We start from the raw sequence: 18,286 nt of genomic DNA, 5'->3' as shown, positions 1-18,286 counted from the left end.
GCGTGCGTGCAGGATTTTATTTTCATTTCCTCAGCATTCTAGTGTTTTATTGCCTCTGGATCCCTTCCCGCTAAGGACGCTCTCTCACTCGCGCCATACTGTGCTTGCCTTTGTTGCTAGGCAAACAGAAAATATTTGACGCCTGGATATAAGATATAAATATCTCAGGCTCTGATTGGCTAAAACGTGTATGTGGGCCGGCCATTTTGTCTGTTTGGTGACGTTGAGTCCTGTCCAGGCTTTAGAGGAAGGGGAGATTTAGACCCTGGGAATATTTGTCTCAGAATCTACAGAATCTTTGTCTTGATTTAATCCATATGCTCAAACAGGTTATGTGTTTAAGATCAGACCCACTTCTTATATTAAAACAAACAGAAGCTAGCTACAATAATTAACATGTATTACATAGTACTAGTAATTCCCACAAAGAGCCCGTAGTAATGCTATGATTTCATCAAGACTATAATGTTGAGTTTTTATTTTATTTTTACAGGGACAGTGCACATTAATCAACGTTTCAGTAAAAGTGCCGTTTTAGCCAGCCGGCTAATTGTCAACCGCAGTCCCTGCGGTATATTTATGGTCATTAAAAAAAAAAAACAGAACAAACTTAAAATGGTTTTGTATGTAATTTCAAATCAAACTTGATTTGTCACATGCGTGCTTAATACAACATGTGTGGACCTTACTGGGAAATGCTTCCTTACAAGCCCTTAACCAACAGTGCAGTTCAAGAAAAAGGTTAAACAAATATTTACCAAATTAAGTAAAAAATATAATAAAAAGTAACACAATAAAATAACTATAGAGGCTGTATACAGGGGATACCGAGTCATTGTGGGGGGGTACAGGTTAGTCGAGGTCTTTTGTAGGTAGGGGTGAAATGACTATGCAAAACACTGTCTTTGTCTTCTTTCATATGATATTTTTGTCGTGTTTAAAAAACTAGACACTAAAGTCTGTTCTGTTTGTTCATCTCTCTGTCCCTTTAGGACCTGGTGAAGAGCCACCTGATGTACGCAGTGAGGGAGGAGGTGGAGGTTCTGAAGGAGCAGATCAAGGAGCTGATTGAGAGGAACTCTCAGCTTGAGCAGGAGAACAGCCTTCTGAAGACCCTGGCCAGCCCAGAACAGATGGCTCAGTTCCAGGCCCAGACCCAGACAGGCTCCCCTCCCACCTCCACACAGCCTCCAGCCCAGGCACCAACCCTACCCCCGACTCAACCATCACACAACTCTGGACCCTCTGCGTAGCATCACCTGATACCCCCGGAGAGGGGTAGATGAGGAAGTCTATCAACCAACCAGGGCCTGACTGACTTGACAGTCCTCAGACAGACTCCTGTTCTAACGCTGCAGAACAACCAGGCCTTCATTGCACGGGGCTACGCTGTTAAGACAAGAATTTGCACATATTTAACTTTGAGAACGGCGACAGGTGTTGTCATCGTTTCAAGACTATTAAAAACACTATCAAAGACAATCTGCCTAGGAGAGGAGGGAAAGGGGATGTTATAGGAGAATGAACATTGCCAAAAAATTCATGGACTTGGGAGAGGGAGAAAACAAGATTGTCTGACTAAGAAAAACAAAACCGACAAGAAAGTAGACATGACTTAGTTACTGTGCCCGTGTCAATGAATTTCAAGTGATGTCGACTTCAGTGGTAACGATGATGGAGGGAGATGGTAACGGCCATGCTTTGCTGAATCCTGATAATGTACATAAATACAGCGGTTCTCTTCTGCTTGCGTGCTACAGAGAGACAGACCGAGAATGGAGCACCTCATGGTGACAACGTGAAAAATCAGAGGATTATCATGGTGTGATAGTCCCCATTTGGCGAGTGAGGGGGAGGAGACCTGAAGGGAGAACACGACAACATTTCCATGGACGTCATCATTTAAACTGTGGGATTGAATGGAGTATAGTAGCCTATACTTGCTTATTAAAAGAGATGATGATTATGACATTCTTATTTTAATTTGAACCCCTCAGCCTTGCGCCCTGTTAAACCTCATTGCGGCTTCTCTTATGTAAAGGAGCACAGGGGCTGAGATGTTTGGCTAAGCTGCATTTTCAAAAAGGAGTTGATGGGCTTTCTACATTGTGTATATTTCTGTATATTTAGTGTAAGTACTGTGTAATATAGTGACATAAGGAGAGAAGACAGATGCTATTTAGGTGAAGTACAAATGGTGAGTGATCTAGGCCTAGTAATGGGCTGGTCTGAAGATATGTGCTGTCTTTTTAATGCTGTAATTCAGGACAATAGAGCTGTGGAGGTTATTTAACTGACAAATATCCAGTATCCATATCTTCGGCTGCAACATTAACGCCTACTGTAAACCATCGTTCACTTGAAATTATTTGAAGTAAATTTATTTTGTTTTCATTTTTTGACGGTAAAGTACTTCCGGATGATCAGCTCTTAAACATAACAAACACGTTACTCTGAATATCAGAAAGATGAACTGAATTTTTTGCATTCTATGTATAAGTTGTATGCTCATGTTCCGCATGTTTCCTCAAACCAGATGAGGTATTGTAAACATACTTAACACAATTGCACTTGACAGTTTCACTTCACAACTTTCAATAAAATGTTAAAGGAATAATCAACTTGTTCATGCCTCATGTTTACTGTAGTCTAAATAATTAACCTTAACCTGTAGGCCATTTACATTTACATTTAAGTCATTTAGCAGACGCTCTTATCCAGAGCGACTTACAACATCAACTTCTTACTTAGTGCTGACCTGCCAAGTGAACAAAAGTTGAGGTGTTGTGGATGAACTGGTGGTCCTCCTTGGTCTAATGGTTGTATGGATAACACATGTTTATGTAAATAACAAACCAGCACCCGGTCCCTGATTGACATTTTTTCTCTCCCCTGCGGTCCAATGGTAGTCTCCTCCACCTTTTTTCTAGTCACGTAGGCTATTAGCATGCAGCCAGTTCAGCTGGCTGCATCTCTACTTGTAGGATTGTAGGCATGTTATAGCAGCACTGCTGGATGAGCTTTGACACATATTACCATGGCTAGGTTATGTCCTGTGTTTCAGGGGTGAGTTAGGGAAAACATGTTTATATCGGATAGGAAATGCGCACACAGAGGGATCTGTGTAGGAAAGGGACAGGCAGTGTTCGCGTTCTCCATCTCCCCGAGACGGGGGCGGGGCGGCAGGGTAGCCTAGTGGTTAGAGTGTTGGACTAGTAACCGGAAGGTTGCAAGTTCAAACCCCCGAGCTGACAAGGTACAAATCTGTCGTTCTGCCCCTGAACAGGCAGTTAACCCACTGTTCCTAGGCTGTCATTGAAAATAAGAATTTGTTCTTATTAACTGACTTGCCTAGTTAAATAAAAAATTTAAAAAGAGAAATGCCAGGCCGAGCATTGACCTCATGGTGTTCAGCAGACCTTTGCTGTGGGTTACTGTTGTAACAATCAGACCTATGTGCCTGCTGATTACTTATAGCAGAGTCTCTCACTGTCCTCATACTGTAGCATACTTCAACACTGCTGTGCCAGGGCTGTCAGCAGCAGTTTAACCTTAGTCTCAACCTTAACCATTATGGAGGGGAAATGTAAAACTAACCTTAGTTTAGTGTCTAGGCGGGCCACATCATCCTACTGTACACTGAAAAGAGAACATATGAAACAGAGCAACAGAGCACTGCCTGTATACTGCAAGCTGTAGGTTAATCTTTTCCTCTGCTTTTCACCAGGGTCGGCCTTAGTTAACAGCTGCATAGATTACATGGTCCACAAATCACTCCAATTGCCCATTACTTCAAGTGAACAAACAGCGATTGTATAACTCACCACACTGGATAAATGTGTGAACAGGATTCCATTCAAATGACGATAAGCTGCCATCTGCCTTGAAGAAGGATGGTTTTGGGAGACATAAATTTGAGAGGCTGAGTAACAAGACATAACCCTGGTGTCATACAGGTATGTTGGAGAAAGGACATGACATAACCCTGGTGTCATGCAGGTATGTTGGAGAAAGGACATGACATAACCCTGGTGTCATACAGGTATGTTGGAGAAAGGACATGACATAACCCTGGTGTCATACAGGTATGTTGGAGAAAGGACATGACATAACCCTGGTGTCATACAGGTATGTTGGAGAAAGGACATGACATAACCCTGGTGTCATACAGGTATGTTGGAGAAAGGACATGACATAACCCTGGTGTCATACAGGTATGTTGGAGAAAGGACATGACATAACCCTGGTGTCATACAGGTATGTTGGAGAAAGGACATGACATAACCCTGGTGTCATACAGGTATGTTGGAGAAAGGACATGACATAACCCTGGTGTCATACAGGTATGTTGGAGAAAGGACATGACATAACCCTGGTGTCATACAGGTATGTTGGAGAAAGGACATGACAGAATCCTGGTAAATAGTCATGACGGTTTAGCACCTGGAATTTAAACATTAAGACACCTAACATTCCATGAAGCTGTGGTTCTTTAGTGCTAAGTTATATAACACGCACATATGCATGTACACACACACACACACCAGGAAGCCCCAAATGAACCACACTATTAGCAAGCTGAATCTGCACAACATGCGCTGGGATAGAAGCAGCTGAAAAGTGGAACTGAAAGCAGACAAACAGACATGTCCCAAATGAGTCACATTTATTTGAAAAAGGTTCTCACAACACAGATATACACTCACCGGCCCGTTTATTAAGTACTTCCATCTAGTACTGGGTCGGAACCCCGTTCCATCTCATCCAAAAGATGCTCTATTGGGTTGAGGTCTGGGGACTGCGCAGGCCAATCAAGTAAACTGAACTCGCTGTCATGTTCCAGACAATGTTTTTCCACTCCTCAATTGTTCAGTGTTGGTGATTGCGTGTCCACTGGAGAAGTTTCTTAATGTTTTTAGCTGATAGGAGTGGAACCCAGTTTGGTCGTCTGCTGCAATAGCCCATCCGTGACAAGGATCGACGAGTTGTGTGTTCCGTGATGCCGTTCTGCACACCACTGTTATACTGTGCCATTATTTGTCTGTTTGTGGCCTGCCTGTTAGCTTGCACGATTCGTGCCATTCTCCTACAACCTCCCTCATCAACTAGCTGTTTTCACCAACACTGACTGGATGTTTCTTGTTTGTCGCACCATTCTCGGTAAACCCTAGACACTGTCATGCATGAAAAGCCCAGGAGGGTAGCCATTTGAAATACTGGATCTGGCGCGCCTGGCACCGACGATCATACCTCGCTTAAAGTCGCTTAGGTCAATTGTTTTGCTCATTCTAACGTTCAATTGAACAGTAACTGAATGTCTAGATTCCTGTTTGCCTGCTTTATATAGCAAGCCATGGTCACTGTCAGTAGGAGCGATCCATTTTTGTGAACAAGGTGGTGTACCTAATAAACTGTCCGGTGAGTGTATATAGAAACACAGCAGTATTGCACAGCAGCCAGTCACATCATTGACTGCACACACATACACATTCACTCACAGTCTCACACTCACACATATGAGCAGGTGTAAAACACTCTGTACAAGATTGAGCCAGCCATTGGTTGTGGTTTAGACTGTCAGTAGAAAAGCTCTCATCTCCACGGCCTGGAACTCTGTAAACATGTGATCGAGAAAATCGAGGGGGGAAGGGGGGTGGTCCACTCATCTCTCAGGCCTTCCCTGATGGACACAGAGCTGTCCGGACCTCCAGGCCTCCTGGAGGTGTTAGGGAGGTACGTAGTGTGGCGAGCAGCCTCAGGTCTGATGAGCGGGTGTGGGGAGAGAGGGGAGAGTCTGTGGGACCTCTGGATCACATTCCCATCCTGATGCTCTGGATGATCTGAAAGATGGCTTAGAGAGAAAGTGGCTGTTGTTACACAAGACAACATCCAGTTAAGCAAAATAATTGAGCAGAAAACTGAAGTGAAACTAAAATTGGTTTAGTTCTGTGGTTAACCAATGTTCCCTAGGTGAGTAATATCAAGGCGAACGTGAAACAGAATGTTGGAACAATGGATGTTTGCACCTTACCAGATCCACAGACGACGAAGACGAACAGAGCCAGGAGCCACGGCCCCACGGGGTACTTCTCTTCCTGAGGTCGCTGAGAGGGAGTAGGGAGAGAAAACAACAACAATGTTCAACCACTGAGACATACTGTACAGGTCAAATGTCCTCTTAATGTCACTAATTATGTCATGTCTTAGGACCCCTTTGGAAACTACATGATCCTTCTGAATGAAACAGTTGTTGTCAGTGTTCTTCCGTTAGTTAACTATTTTAGTTTTAGAGACCTGATAGGGCCCGAAACCCCAGTAAGCAAGTTTAGTGTAACAATGGCCAGGAAACCTCCACTGTAGAAGGAGGAAATCTTGAGAGGCGTCCTCCTCTGGCTGGCCACATACACCGGACATAAGGTCAGACGTAAGGTCAGAGTTAGTATGACGGTCAAGGTCAGACAGTTGTTGTTCAAGGGTGGTCAAAACTGTGCAGAATATGCGACTACAGGACACCGCTTGGTGGAGGAAGACTAAGCAGGTTGAACAAACATCCATTGGATGAAGTTTCATACAGTGTTATGACCTTTAGGCCGACATCAACAACATGCTGAATAGGACACATTTCAAACCATGTTAGTCCAGGCTCAGTCTGACTGTTTTAAACCATGTTAGTCCAGATCAGTCTGACTGTTTTAAACCATGTTAGTCCAGATCTGTCTGACTGTTTTAAACCATGTTAGTCCAGGCTCAGTCTGACTGTTTTAAACCATGTTAGTCCAGGCTCAGTCTGACTGTTTTAAACCATGTTCGTCCAGGCTCAGTCTGACTGTTTTAAACCATGTTAGTCCAGGCTCAGTCTGACTGTTTTAAACCATGTTAGTCCAGATCAGTCTGACTGTTTTAAACCATGTTAGTCCAGATCTGTCTGACTGTTTTAAACCATGTTAGTCCAGACTCAGTCTGACTGTTTCAAACCATGTTAGTCCAGGCTCAGTCTGACTGTTTCAAACCATGTTAGTCCAGGCTCAGTCTGACTGTTTCAAACCATGTCCTCATCACGGTGTGGCTGTTTTGTACCCAGTTACACCAGAATAGACTGGATCTAATAATAAACTGAGTTCTGCAGAGTTAGCATGTAGCCCCTCAGACTCAGCTATGAACACATCTAGTTCTTATGGAAAACAGGAGTGGAAACCAAACCACTGATGTAAAAACACATGATATACAATATGTCTCTGGAAACCCTCAGCCTGCCTGGCTGTCTAGACCAGCAGCATGAGAATCACCATCATAAACCATCACAACCACAAGATGTGGTCTGGTGTGGGTGATGTCATAACACAGTTGGATAGCACCCATGTGCTTTCTGATTGTGGTACGGTATTATTGTGGATGACACAATAGCTATCTAGAATGTACAGCGCAAACCCCAAGTATTCCTTTATTCCAATACAAACAATGAAAACAATCTCTATTCCACAGTGAGCTATTCCATTCAGTGTCACCTTGCACAATGCAGTCATGTTGAAGGCATGTAAAGATTTCTGGTATAGTTTCATAATTCAAGGTTGTCCGAAGAAAAACCGACATCTTAAGGAACACCAAGAGAACAAGTCAGCCTGCCATGAAAAGGAATCTGTTAGACTTTGGATAAATTGGGAATACTATAACATTATATTCAGCAGTTATGATAATTTAATAAATTATGAACACCTCCCATTTCCCTAAGGCTATTACAGCACAATTATACAAGTGTTTAATGTACACTATTTAAACTAATACAGGCCAGTGTAACCAATCCCCATGAGGCAGTGTTTAATGTACACTATTTAAACTAATACAGGCCAGTGTAACCAATCCCCATGAGGCAGTGTTTAATGTACACTATTTAAACTAATACAGGCCAGTGTAACCAATCCCCATGAGGAAGTGTTTAATGTACACTATTTAAACTAATACAGGCCAGTGTAACCAATCCCCATGAGGCAGTGTTTAATGTACACTCTTTAAACTAAATCCCCATGAGGCAGTGTTTAATGTACACTACAGGCCAGTGTAACCAATCCCCATGAGGCAGTGTTTAATGTACACTATTTAAACTAATACAGGCCAATCCCCATGAGGAAGTGTTTAATGTACACTATTTAAACTAATACAGGCCAGTGTAATCCCCATGAGGAAGTGTTTAATGTACACTATTTAAACTAATACAGGCCAGTGTAATACAGGCCAATCCCCATGAGGCAGTGTTTAATGTACACTATTTAAACTAATACAGGCCAGTGTAACCAATCCCCATGAGGCAGTGTTTAATGTACACTATTTAAACTAATACAGGCCAGTGTAACCAATCCCCATGAGGAAGTGTTTAATGTACACTATTTAAACTAATACAGGCCAGTGTAACCAATCCCCATGAGGAAGTGTTTAATGTACACTATTTAAACTAATACAGGCCAGTGTAACCAATCCCCATGAGGCAGTGTTTAATGTACACTATTTAAACTAATACAGGCCAGTGTAACCAATCCCCATGAGGAAGTGTTTAATGTACACTATTTAAACTAATACAGGCCAGTGTAACCAATCCCCATGAGGCAGTGTTTAATGTACACTATTTAAACTAATACAGGCCAGTGTAACCAATCCCCATGAGGCAGTGTTTAATGTACACTATTTAAACTAATACAGGCCAGTGTAACCAATCCCCATGAGGCAGTGTTTAATGTACACTCTTTAAACTAATACAGGCCAGTGTAACCAATCCCCATGAGGCAGTGTTTAATGTACACTATTTAAACTAATACAGGCCAGTGTAACCAATCCCCATGAGGCAGTGTTTAATGTACACTAAACACTATTTAAAATCCCCATGAGGCAGTACAATGGGCCAGTGTAACCAATCCCCATGAGGCAGTGTTTAATGTACACTCTTTAAACTAATACAGGCCAGTGTAACCAATCCCCATGAGGCAGTGAATCCTACATTCCAGAGTTACATAGTTATCAGTATCACTACCTGTCCTATAATATCTGTGTATGTGTTTTTGTTTAACTATCCTTGTGGGTACCAGAAGTCCTCACAAGAATAGTAAAACAAGGACAATTCAGACAAGTGGGGACATTTTGCCTGTCCCCACAAGGAAAAATGCTATTTTAGGCTTAGGGGTTAAGGTTAGAGGTTACGGTTAGGTTTAGGGCTAAGGTTAGATTTAGGGTTAGGGAAAACCGGATTTTGGGTGGGAATTCTATGGTCCCTACAAGCATATCAATACAAAACTGTGCGTGTATTTGTGACCCGGTCAGGATACAGATGGACCATAGAGTTCATCAACAACTTCATGCCTTCTATATGGACTGTTCAACCAGATGATGACACCATCCTTCTCGATCTTTATCTACGTGGCATTGATCTACGTGGCATTGTAAACCCTGTGGCAAACCGCCGATTCAAGATAATCGACCATTATATAACATACAGCCATCAGTATTGATAAACCACCCAACCAACGTCCCATGAATTACAATGAATATGGAGAAGGGCTTGAAAACTCATTAATTGCGGCTTGTATGTGTCGTGTGATTGATCAGAATGGTTTGAAATGAATCATATTAGATAGGCTACAACATGCGTTTTTTTTTACAATAACATCAGATAGGCCTACACAATCAATAATTTATCATTATGAAATGGATGGGTCACATTATTGAAATCATGCTATTCTCAGTGATGATTAACTGAATCGGTGTCATCATGCTTGCATCTCCTTTCGTCTGATGATGAACACACACAGCATGAAGAAAAGCTTCGCCTCACCAGGGTCTTTGCAACGTTGCCTCTCTGCGTGATGTTTTTGCTGTGCTTTTCGTTTGCCATACGGATCCTTTGTTTTGCTACCATTTTCTGAGAATGTTATATTGATGTAAAATTGTTATATGCCGGCGTAATTTCGATGCAGGGATGATGAAGCCGCGAGACCCCCACTGCTCTCTGCACCTGCTGACGTGCGCGCGGACGGAAGTGCTCTTCCATGAAGCGTGGCGCGCGCGATCCGCTACAGAGCTTTTTTTCTGCCTCACCTCTCAATCCAACCAGCCATTAGCACTGAGTCAAACTATTTATTCTTCACCATGGAATGCATGAATAGTTCTCTCATTTGCCATAGTAACACACGTTTTAAGAGTAGCATAACCCTCAGTTGTCCCCAGTACTCAATCAGTAGGCTAAAGTTCTTCTACCTTTCTCAACAGAAGCTGTTGCCGGGGTCTTGTCTGTGTGCTGCACATGCCTGGATTGTCTGGAGAAACAGCATCATGTGTTAATCTGACAAATGCCTTGCATTCAGGACATTGAGTGTGGTGGCCTAGAAAATGGTGCAAAAGTAGGTTAGAAACATTTGAGTGACCTGTTTAAAAAAAATTAATTAAAGACAAAAGTATAAATTAGAATTACAACAGCTTACACCACTCATAACTATCAGCTTCTGGGGTTTCTAATACTCACAAAATGATATGATATCTTCAAATGTGATTAGCTTAAGTAGAGAACGAGAGGAGAGAGATAATAAGAATAAGATGAGAGAGGAGAAGACAACAGCAGTGCTGCACTTGGACCCATGGTGCTGATAAGAGTGGTTGCCTAGCAACTGCATCTAGGGGTGGGCCAACCAGGGTTTCACAGCAGCACTGTGCCTTGGCAGGGAGGACTTCAGACATAGCTGGCCCACCCCTAGATGCAGTTGATAGGCAACCACTCTTATCAGCACCATGGGTCCAACAGCTCAACCCATGGATGGATTTCATTATCTTTACTTTATTTACATACAATTAATAAACGTCTAATAACAATGTCTTTATCTATTAAAAGTATGTTACTGTATGTAAGATTTCCAGTCATTTCAACCAATGAAGTGTGTGTTGTGTGTGCACAGTGTGTAATGTTGACTTCATGCTCTGTTTTACTAATTGGGTTGTTCTGGTGTTGCACAGCACTGAACATTGTGAGCCCAAACACATGTAATCCAGACAGTTCACTTTGCAACAACAGTTTGGCTCCTCTTGCCCACAGTATCTATATTCTAGGTCCATATTCAGCCAAACTGCAGGGCAATGCAACAACCTCCAATACGAAAAACTCAGCTTTGACACGCACAGATGTGTTTAATGTGACCATTCAGTGAGTGTGTGTGGTCTGCCTTGCTCCTGTATGTGTTTACCAGCTTTACACCATGTGGAGGGAATTCTCAGCCCAGCCCAAGGACACACGAGAGGAGGGAAAATGGAGAGGACAGGGGAAGATGAAAGAAGGGAAGAGGAGAGGAGAGCAGGGGACAGGGGAAGAGGAGAGCAGGGGACAGGGAAAGAGGAGGGGGACAGGGAAAGAGGAGGGGACAGGGGAAGAGGATGGGGTTAGGGGAAGAGGAGAGGAGGGGACAGGGGAAAGGAGGTATGAGCAGAGAGATAGGGTAGTAGAGGAGGGAGCAAGGGAAGTTAAAGGACAAAAGGCAGCAAGGGGAGATGAGAGTAGGTGAACAGAGAGAGAGGGTAGTAGAGGAGGGAGCAAGGGAAGTTAAAGGAGAAAAGGCAGCAAGGGGAGATGAGAGTAGGTGAACAGAGAGAGAGATTGGAGATTGGGGTCCCTCATGCCTGCTTCTATGGGGATGCACTATATTGCTTGTCCCAGACGACCCGCAACCCCTCGAGCAGCACTGAGGACCAATGACACCTCTCGTGTACAGAGGCTGAAAGTTACCCGACACACACACACATACACACACACACACACACAGTTTCCCAGGGCTCTAATCAATGGGAATGAGGATGGATCTCACAGTAACATACTGGGCTGTTATAGTGCTAGTAGGACACTTTCACATAGTTTAACAGACTCTTACAATAGAACATTCCTGAGACAGTCAATGCCTGGGGAAATCATCTCAATGGCAGTCTGAACATTGTTGAAGATGATGGTATGTTGGGCAAACAGAAACTCAACCCTGGTTATGTGGTGTCATCTTTCTCCCTGTAGTTCCCATGATTATTAGAAAGCAAATTACGGACTCCTCTTTAAATCTGCGTATTCCTTCAAAGCTCAGTTGTCCTGAGTCTGCACAACTCTGCCAGGACCTAGGATCAAGAGAGACGCTCAAGTGTTTTAGTACTATATCTCTTGACACAATGATGAAAATAATCATGGCCTCTAAACCTTCAAGCTGCATACTGGACCCTATTCCAACTAAACTACTGAAAGAGCTGCTTCCTGTGCTTGGCCCTCCTATGTTGAACATAATAAACGGCTCTCTATCCACCGGATGTGTACCAAACTCACTAAAAGTGGCAGTAATAAAGCCTCTCTTGAAAAAGCCAAACCTTGACCCAGAAAATATTAAAAAACTATCGGCCTATATCGAATCTTCCATTCCACTCAAATTTTTTAGAAAAGGCTGTTGCGCACCAACTCATTGCCTTCCTGAAGACAAGCAATGTATACGAAATGCTTCAGTCTGGTTTTAGACCCCATCATAGCACTGATACTGCACTTGTGAAGGTGGTAAATTACCTTTTAATGGCATCAGACCGAGGCTCTGCATCTGTCCTCGTGCTCCTAGACCTTAGTGCTGCTTTTGATACCATCGATCACCACATTCTTTTGGAGAGATTGGAAACCCAAATTGGTCTACACGGACAAGTTCTGGCCTGGTTTAGATCTTATCTGTCGGAAAGATATCAGTTTGTCTCTGTGAATGGTTTGTCCTCTGACAAATCAACTGTAAATTTCGGTGTTCCTCAAGGTTCCGTTTTAGGACCACTATTGGATTCACTACATATTTTACCTCTTGGGGATGCCATTCGAAAACATAATGTTAACTTTCACTACTATGCGGATGACACACAGCTGTACATTTCAATGAAACATGGTGAAGCCCCAAAATTGCCCTCGCTAGAAGCATGTGTTTCAGACATAAGAAAGTGGATGGCTGCAAACTTTCTACTTTTAAACTCGGACAAAACAGAGATGTTTGTTCTAGGTCCCAAGAAACAAAGAGATCTTCTGTTGAATCTGACAATTAATCTTAATGGTTGTACAGTCGTCTCAAATAAAACTGTGAAGGACCTCGGCGTTACTCTGGACCCTGATCTCTCTTTTGAAAAACATATCAAGACCATTTCAAGGACAGCTTTTTTCCATCGACGTAACATTGCAAAAATCAGAAACTTTCTGTCCAAAAATGATGCCGAAAAATTAATCCATGCTTTTGTCACTTCTAGGTTAGACTATTGCAATGCTCTACTTTCCGGCTACCCGGATAAAGCACTAAATAAACTTCAGTTAGTGCTAAATACGGCTGCTAGAATCCTGACTAGAACCAAAAAATTTGATCATATTACTCCAGTGCTAGCCTCCCTACACTGGCTTCCTGTCAAAGCAAGGGCTGATTTCAAGGTTTTACTGCTAACCTACAAAGCATTACATGGGCTTGCTCCTAACTATCTCTCTGATTTGGTCCTGCCGTACATACCTACACGTACGCTACGGTCACAAGACGCAGGCCTCCTAATTGTCCCTAGAATTTCTAAACAAACAGCTGGAGGCAGGGCTTTCTCCTATAGAGCTCAATTTTTATGGAACGGTCTGCCTACCCATGTCAGAGACGCAAACTCGGTTTCAACTTTTAAGTCTTTACTGAAGACTCATCTCTTCAGTGGGTCATATGATTGAGTGTAGTCTGTCCCAGGAGTGGGAAGGTGAACGGAAAGGCTCTGGAGCAACGAACCGCCCTTGCTGTCTCTGCCTGGCCGGTTCCCCTCTTTCCACTGGGATTCTCTGCCTCTAATATCTATTACAGGGGCTGAGTCACTGGCTTCCTGGGGCTCTCTCATACCGTCCCTGGGAGGGGTGCGTCACCTGAGTGGGTTGAGTCACTGATGTGATCATCCTGTCTGGGTTGCCCCCCTTGGGTTGTGCCGTGGCGGAGATCTTTGTGGGCTATACTCAGCCTTGTCCCAGGATGGTAAGTTGGTGGTTGAAGATATCCCTCTAGTGGTGTGGGGGCTGTGCTTTGGCAAAGTGGGTGGGGTTATATCCTTCCTGTTTGGCCCTGTCCCCGGGGGTGTCCTCGGATGGGGCCACAGTGTCTCCTGACCCCTCCTGTCTCAGCCTCCAGTATTTATGCTGCAGTAGTTTATGTGTCGGGGGGCTAGGGTCAGTTTGTTATATCTGGAGTACTTCTCCTGTCCTATTCGGTGTTCTGTGTGAATTTAAGTGTGCTCTCTCTAATTCTCTCTTTCTCTCTTTCTTTCTCTCTCTCGGAGGACCTGAGCCCTAGGACCATGCCTCAGGACTACCTGACATGATGACTCCTTGCTGTCCCCAGTCCACCTGGCCGTGCTGCTGCTCCAGTTTCAACTGTTCTGCCTTATTATTATTGGACCATGCTGGTCATTTATGAACATTTGAACATCTTGGCCATGTTCTGTTATAATCTCCACCCGGCACAGCCAGAAGAGGACTGGCCACCCCACATAGCCTGGTTCCTCTCTAGGTTTCTTCCTAGGTTTTGACCTTTCTAGGGAGTTTTTCCTAGCCACCGTGCTTCTACACCTGCATTGCTTGCTGTTTGGGGTTTTAGGCTGGGTTTCTGTACAGCACTTTGAGATATCAGCTGATGTACGAAGGGCTATATAAATACATTGGATTTGATTTGATTTTCCTTTAACCCCATTCTAACCCATCTAAATGTGGCCAACTCTCTGATGGTTCTTTGTCATAGAAAACAAAATACCTGCAGGACAGGAAGTCTATTCTGTTATATTTGACAATTATTATTATTTGACCATGCTGGTCATTTATGAACATTTGAACATCTTGGCCATGTTCTGTTATAATCTCCACCCGGCACAGCCAGAAGAGGACTGGCCACCCCACATAGCCTGGTTCCTCTCTAGGTTCCCTCCTAGGTTTTGGCCTTTCTAGGGAGTTTTTCCTAGCCACCGTGCTTCTACACCTGCATTGCTTGCTGTTTGGGGTTTTAGGCTGGGTTTCTGTACAGCACTTTGAGATATCAGCTGATGTAGGAAGGGCTATATAAATAATTTTGATTTGATTTGATTTTGAAGAAGTGGACACACACAGACCCATAGATCCCAGCTGCACACACACACATGCACACACACACATGCATGCATACACTGTTGTTAGGAATGATTACATGCAGTGCTAATAACCGATTAGACAATACAGTCCAGGCACCAGTGCAACCCCATCCTGACAGTAATTCCACTTTCCACTGCAAGACAACTTTACGCTCTGCACTAAACCATTTATTTCTAGAGAGAAACAGAGAAAATATCTGACCTAGTTTCAAACCTGTTCATATCCAACTTACATCTAAACAGGCTGTCTCTCTCTCTCTCTCTCTCTCTCTCTCTCTCTCTCTCTCTCTCTCTCTCTCTCTCTGCATTTAAGTATTCTGTGTATTGGAGTGTCTTCAAATAAATATTTCAAAAACTATTTTCAAACACCGGGGTTAAATGCATAAGAGTGTATTTGAGTATTTTCAAAAACTTTTTAAGTGTATTTCCAAATACATTAAACTATTAAACTACTTGTCTTTTCAAATAAAATATATCTGAATACTTATTTCGAATGTACTATATGTGAAAGTAATTGGGATATTTGAAATAGTATTTAATCCCAGGTCTGACACACACACACACACACACACACACACACACACACACACACACACACACACACACACACACACACACACACACACACACACACACACACACACACACACATTATCAACATACTGATCTTAGATACAACTAGATGATGCTCTCAGAGTCCTATCTAGCACTGCAATCAGGAAGGAGGGAAGGCTTTCTCAGCGTTTGCCTGCTGTACTGTTTGAGCTAATCTTATTCATCATGTCTCTGTGTGCTGCTCTCCCCAGGCCCTGTATGGTAGGCTCTGGTAGTGCTACTCTGCTCTGGTGCTGAATAAGAGATGACACATACAGCTCCAGCTTTTACATGCTGCCGTTCTATTTTGTCTCTGAGTGTTTTGGTGTCCTGGGTTCAACCTGCCGCACTACCACACTGGCTCTGCATCCCACTACGCCACTAACCTCGCCAGATCAGGATGGTACGAAGCTACTATGCTACAGCAATACATACATACATTGATTGGCGTATATGTATATGATCATTTCTTTTAATAATTTACTTGTATTCACTTTCTGAATTGACAACTGAATTAACCCCATGAAAGCCTTGAAGAGAGCCAGAAGGAGAAGGGGAACAAAGGCGAAGAGAGAGGGAGGCGGGAGAAATGGGAAAGGAACCATGTACGTGTGTGTAAGGTGCAGTGGTGGAAAAAGTATCAAATCGTCATACTTGAGTAAAAGTAAAGATACCTTACAGTTTTTTTAAATTGCTAACATGCATTAGTCAAAACTGAAGTCACATTGTCAAAACTCTTCACACAGTCAGCGAAACAGAAGTGTATGTGTACCAAACTGTGAATCATTTTTCATTGCTTTCACACAAAATGCATTCAATGACCACATTCCCCCTGAAATCCATGAGCTCTTTTCTCATTCACACTCCACCACCTGCAAAACTATATATTTGCAGCACATGTTTTCAAATGCAAACACAAAACTGTTAAAAACACATTCAAAACAGAATGATTGCAAATGTCGTGCATTTCTGCAGTAACCAGATTGAAACATATAGAACATCTCAGCAGAAAATGTAATTATTCCAAACACAGCTGATTGCAATTTCAGGTGAACGCCTACACAAGTGTCCTGTTTTTAGTCTCGTTACCAAACAGACAAAAGAAGATGGCTTCGGAATAATTTAGTTTGGAGACATGGATCAAGGAAGACGGGTTGGTGGGGAAAGAAGAGTGGCAGGGAGAGGGAGACAGGTTGGTGGGGAAAGAAGAGTGGCAGGGAGAGGGAGACAGGTTGGTGGGGAAAGAAGAGTGGCAGGGAGAGGGAGACAGGTTGGTGGGGAAAGAAGAGTGGCAGGGAGAGGGAGACAGGTTGGTGGGGAAAGAAGAGTGTCAGGGAGAGGGAGACAGGTTGGTGGGGAAAGAAGAGTGTCAGGGAGAGGGAGACAGGTTGGTGGGGAAAGAAGAGTGTCAGGGAGAGGGAGACAGGTTGGTGGGGAAAGAAGAGTGGCAGGGAGAGGGAGACAGGTTGGTGGGGAAAGAAGAGTGTCAGGGAGAGGGAGACAGGTTGGTGGGGAAAGAAGAGTGGCAGGGAGAGGGAGACAGGTTGGTGGGGAAAGAAGAGTGTCAGGCAGGGAGAGGGAGACAGGTTGGTGGGGAAAGAAGAGTGTCAGGGAGAGGGAGACAGGTTGGTGGGGAAAGAAGAGTGGCAGGGAGAGGGAGACAGGTTGGTGGGGAAAGAAGAGTGGCAGGGAGAGGGAGACAGGTTGGTGGGGAAAGAAGAGTGTCAGGGAGGAAAGGTTGGTGGGGAAAGAGAGTGTCAGGGAGAGGGAGACAGGTTGGTGGGGAAAGAAGAGTGGCAGGGAGAGGGAGACAGGTTGGTGGGGAAAGAAGAGTGTCAGGGAGAGGGAGACAGGTTGGTGGGGAAAGAAGAGTGTCAGGGAGAGGGAGACAGGTTGGTGGGGAAAGAAGAGTGTCAGGGAGAGGGAGACAGGTTGGTGGGAAAGAAGAGTGTCAGGGAGAAGGAGACAGGTTGGTGGGAAAGAAGAGTGTCAGGGAGAGAGACAGGTTGGTGGGGAAAGAAGAGAGGGAGAGGGAGACAGGTTGGTGGGGAAAGAAGAGTGGCAGGGAGAGGGAGACAGGTTGGTGGGGAAAGAAGAGTGGCAGGGAGAGGGAGACAGGTTGGTGGGGAAAGAAGAGTGTCAGGGAGAGGGAGACAGGTTGGTGGGGAAAGAAGAGTGGCAGGGAGAGGGAGACAGGTTGGTGGGGAAAGAAGAGTGGCAGGGAGAGGGAGACAGGTTGGTGGGGAAAGAAGAGTGTCAGGGAGAGGGAGACAGGTTGGTGGGGAAAGAAGAGTGGCAGGGAGAGGGAGACAGGTTGGTGGGGAAAGAAGAGTGTCAGGGAGAGGGAGACAGGTTGGTGGGGAAAGAAGAGTGGCAGGGAGAGGGAGAAAATGCCAGGGTGTGGAGACATTTCTCCTGAAGTCTGCCAGGGTGTGGAGACACTTCTCCTGAAAACTGCCAGGGTGTGGAGACACTTCTCCAGAAGACACTTTCCAAGATGCATCACCAGAGAAGAAATAAGATGTGATGTTGATGAGAA

At 44.0% G+C, this 18,286-nt stretch overlaps 2 protein-coding genes across 5 annotated transcripts in view; one reads left to right on the top strand and one right to left on the bottom strand.

Moving 5' to 3' along the window:
• Nucleotides 1-2,617, top strand: part of tsc22d1 (TSC22 domain family, member 1) — a 60,326-nt gene extending 57,709 nt beyond the window's left edge. For all 4 annotated transcript variants that reach the window (XM_065014040.1, XM_029638238.2, XM_029638268.2 and 1 more), the window contains one exon: nt 993-2,617. In XM_065014040.1, the coding sequence (XP_064870112.1) occupies nt 993-1,253 (261 nt within the window). In that variant the 3' untranslated portion in view covers nt 1,254-2,617. The remainder of the gene's footprint in view (nt 1-992) is intronic.
• Nucleotides 1,658-10,026, bottom strand: LOC115111792 (stress-associated endoplasmic reticulum protein family member 2). Its single transcript, XM_029638224.2, has 3 exons — nt 9,818-10,026; nt 6,032-6,104; nt 1,658-5,851 (listed from the first exon to the last, which is right to left on the bottom strand). Exons 1-3 carry the CDS (start codon nt 9,899-9,901, stop codon nt 5,811-5,813), a joined length of 198 nt encoding a protein of 65 aa, XP_029494084.1. The 5' UTR covers nt 9,902-10,026; the 3' UTR covers nt 1,658-5,810.
• Between the last annotated feature and the right edge of the window lie 8,260 nt (nt 10,027-18,286).

The sequence above is a fragment of the Oncorhynchus nerka genome, linkage group LG3, assembly GCF_034236695.1.
Source record: "Oncorhynchus nerka isolate Pitt River linkage group LG3, Oner_Uvic_2.0, whole genome shotgun sequence".
Lineage (NCBI taxonomy): Eukaryota > Metazoa > Chordata > Actinopteri > Salmoniformes > Salmonidae > Oncorhynchus > Oncorhynchus nerka.
This window is presented reverse-complemented; position numbering and strand designations above follow the sequence as displayed.

Coding starts and splice junctions, on each gene's coding strand:
- LOC115111792 (XM_029638224.2), bottom strand. CDS start 9,901: ATGGTAGCAAAACAAAGGATCCGTATGGCAAACGAAAAGCACAGCAAA. Junction 6,105..9,817: donor GCAACGTTGCAAAGACCCTG/GTGAGGCGAAGC, acceptor ACTCCCTCTCAG/CGACCTCAGGAAGAGAAGTA. Junction 5,852..6,031: donor CTTCGTCGTCTGTGGATCTG/GTAAGGTGCAAA, acceptor TTTCTCTCTAAG/CCATCTTTCAGATCATCCAG.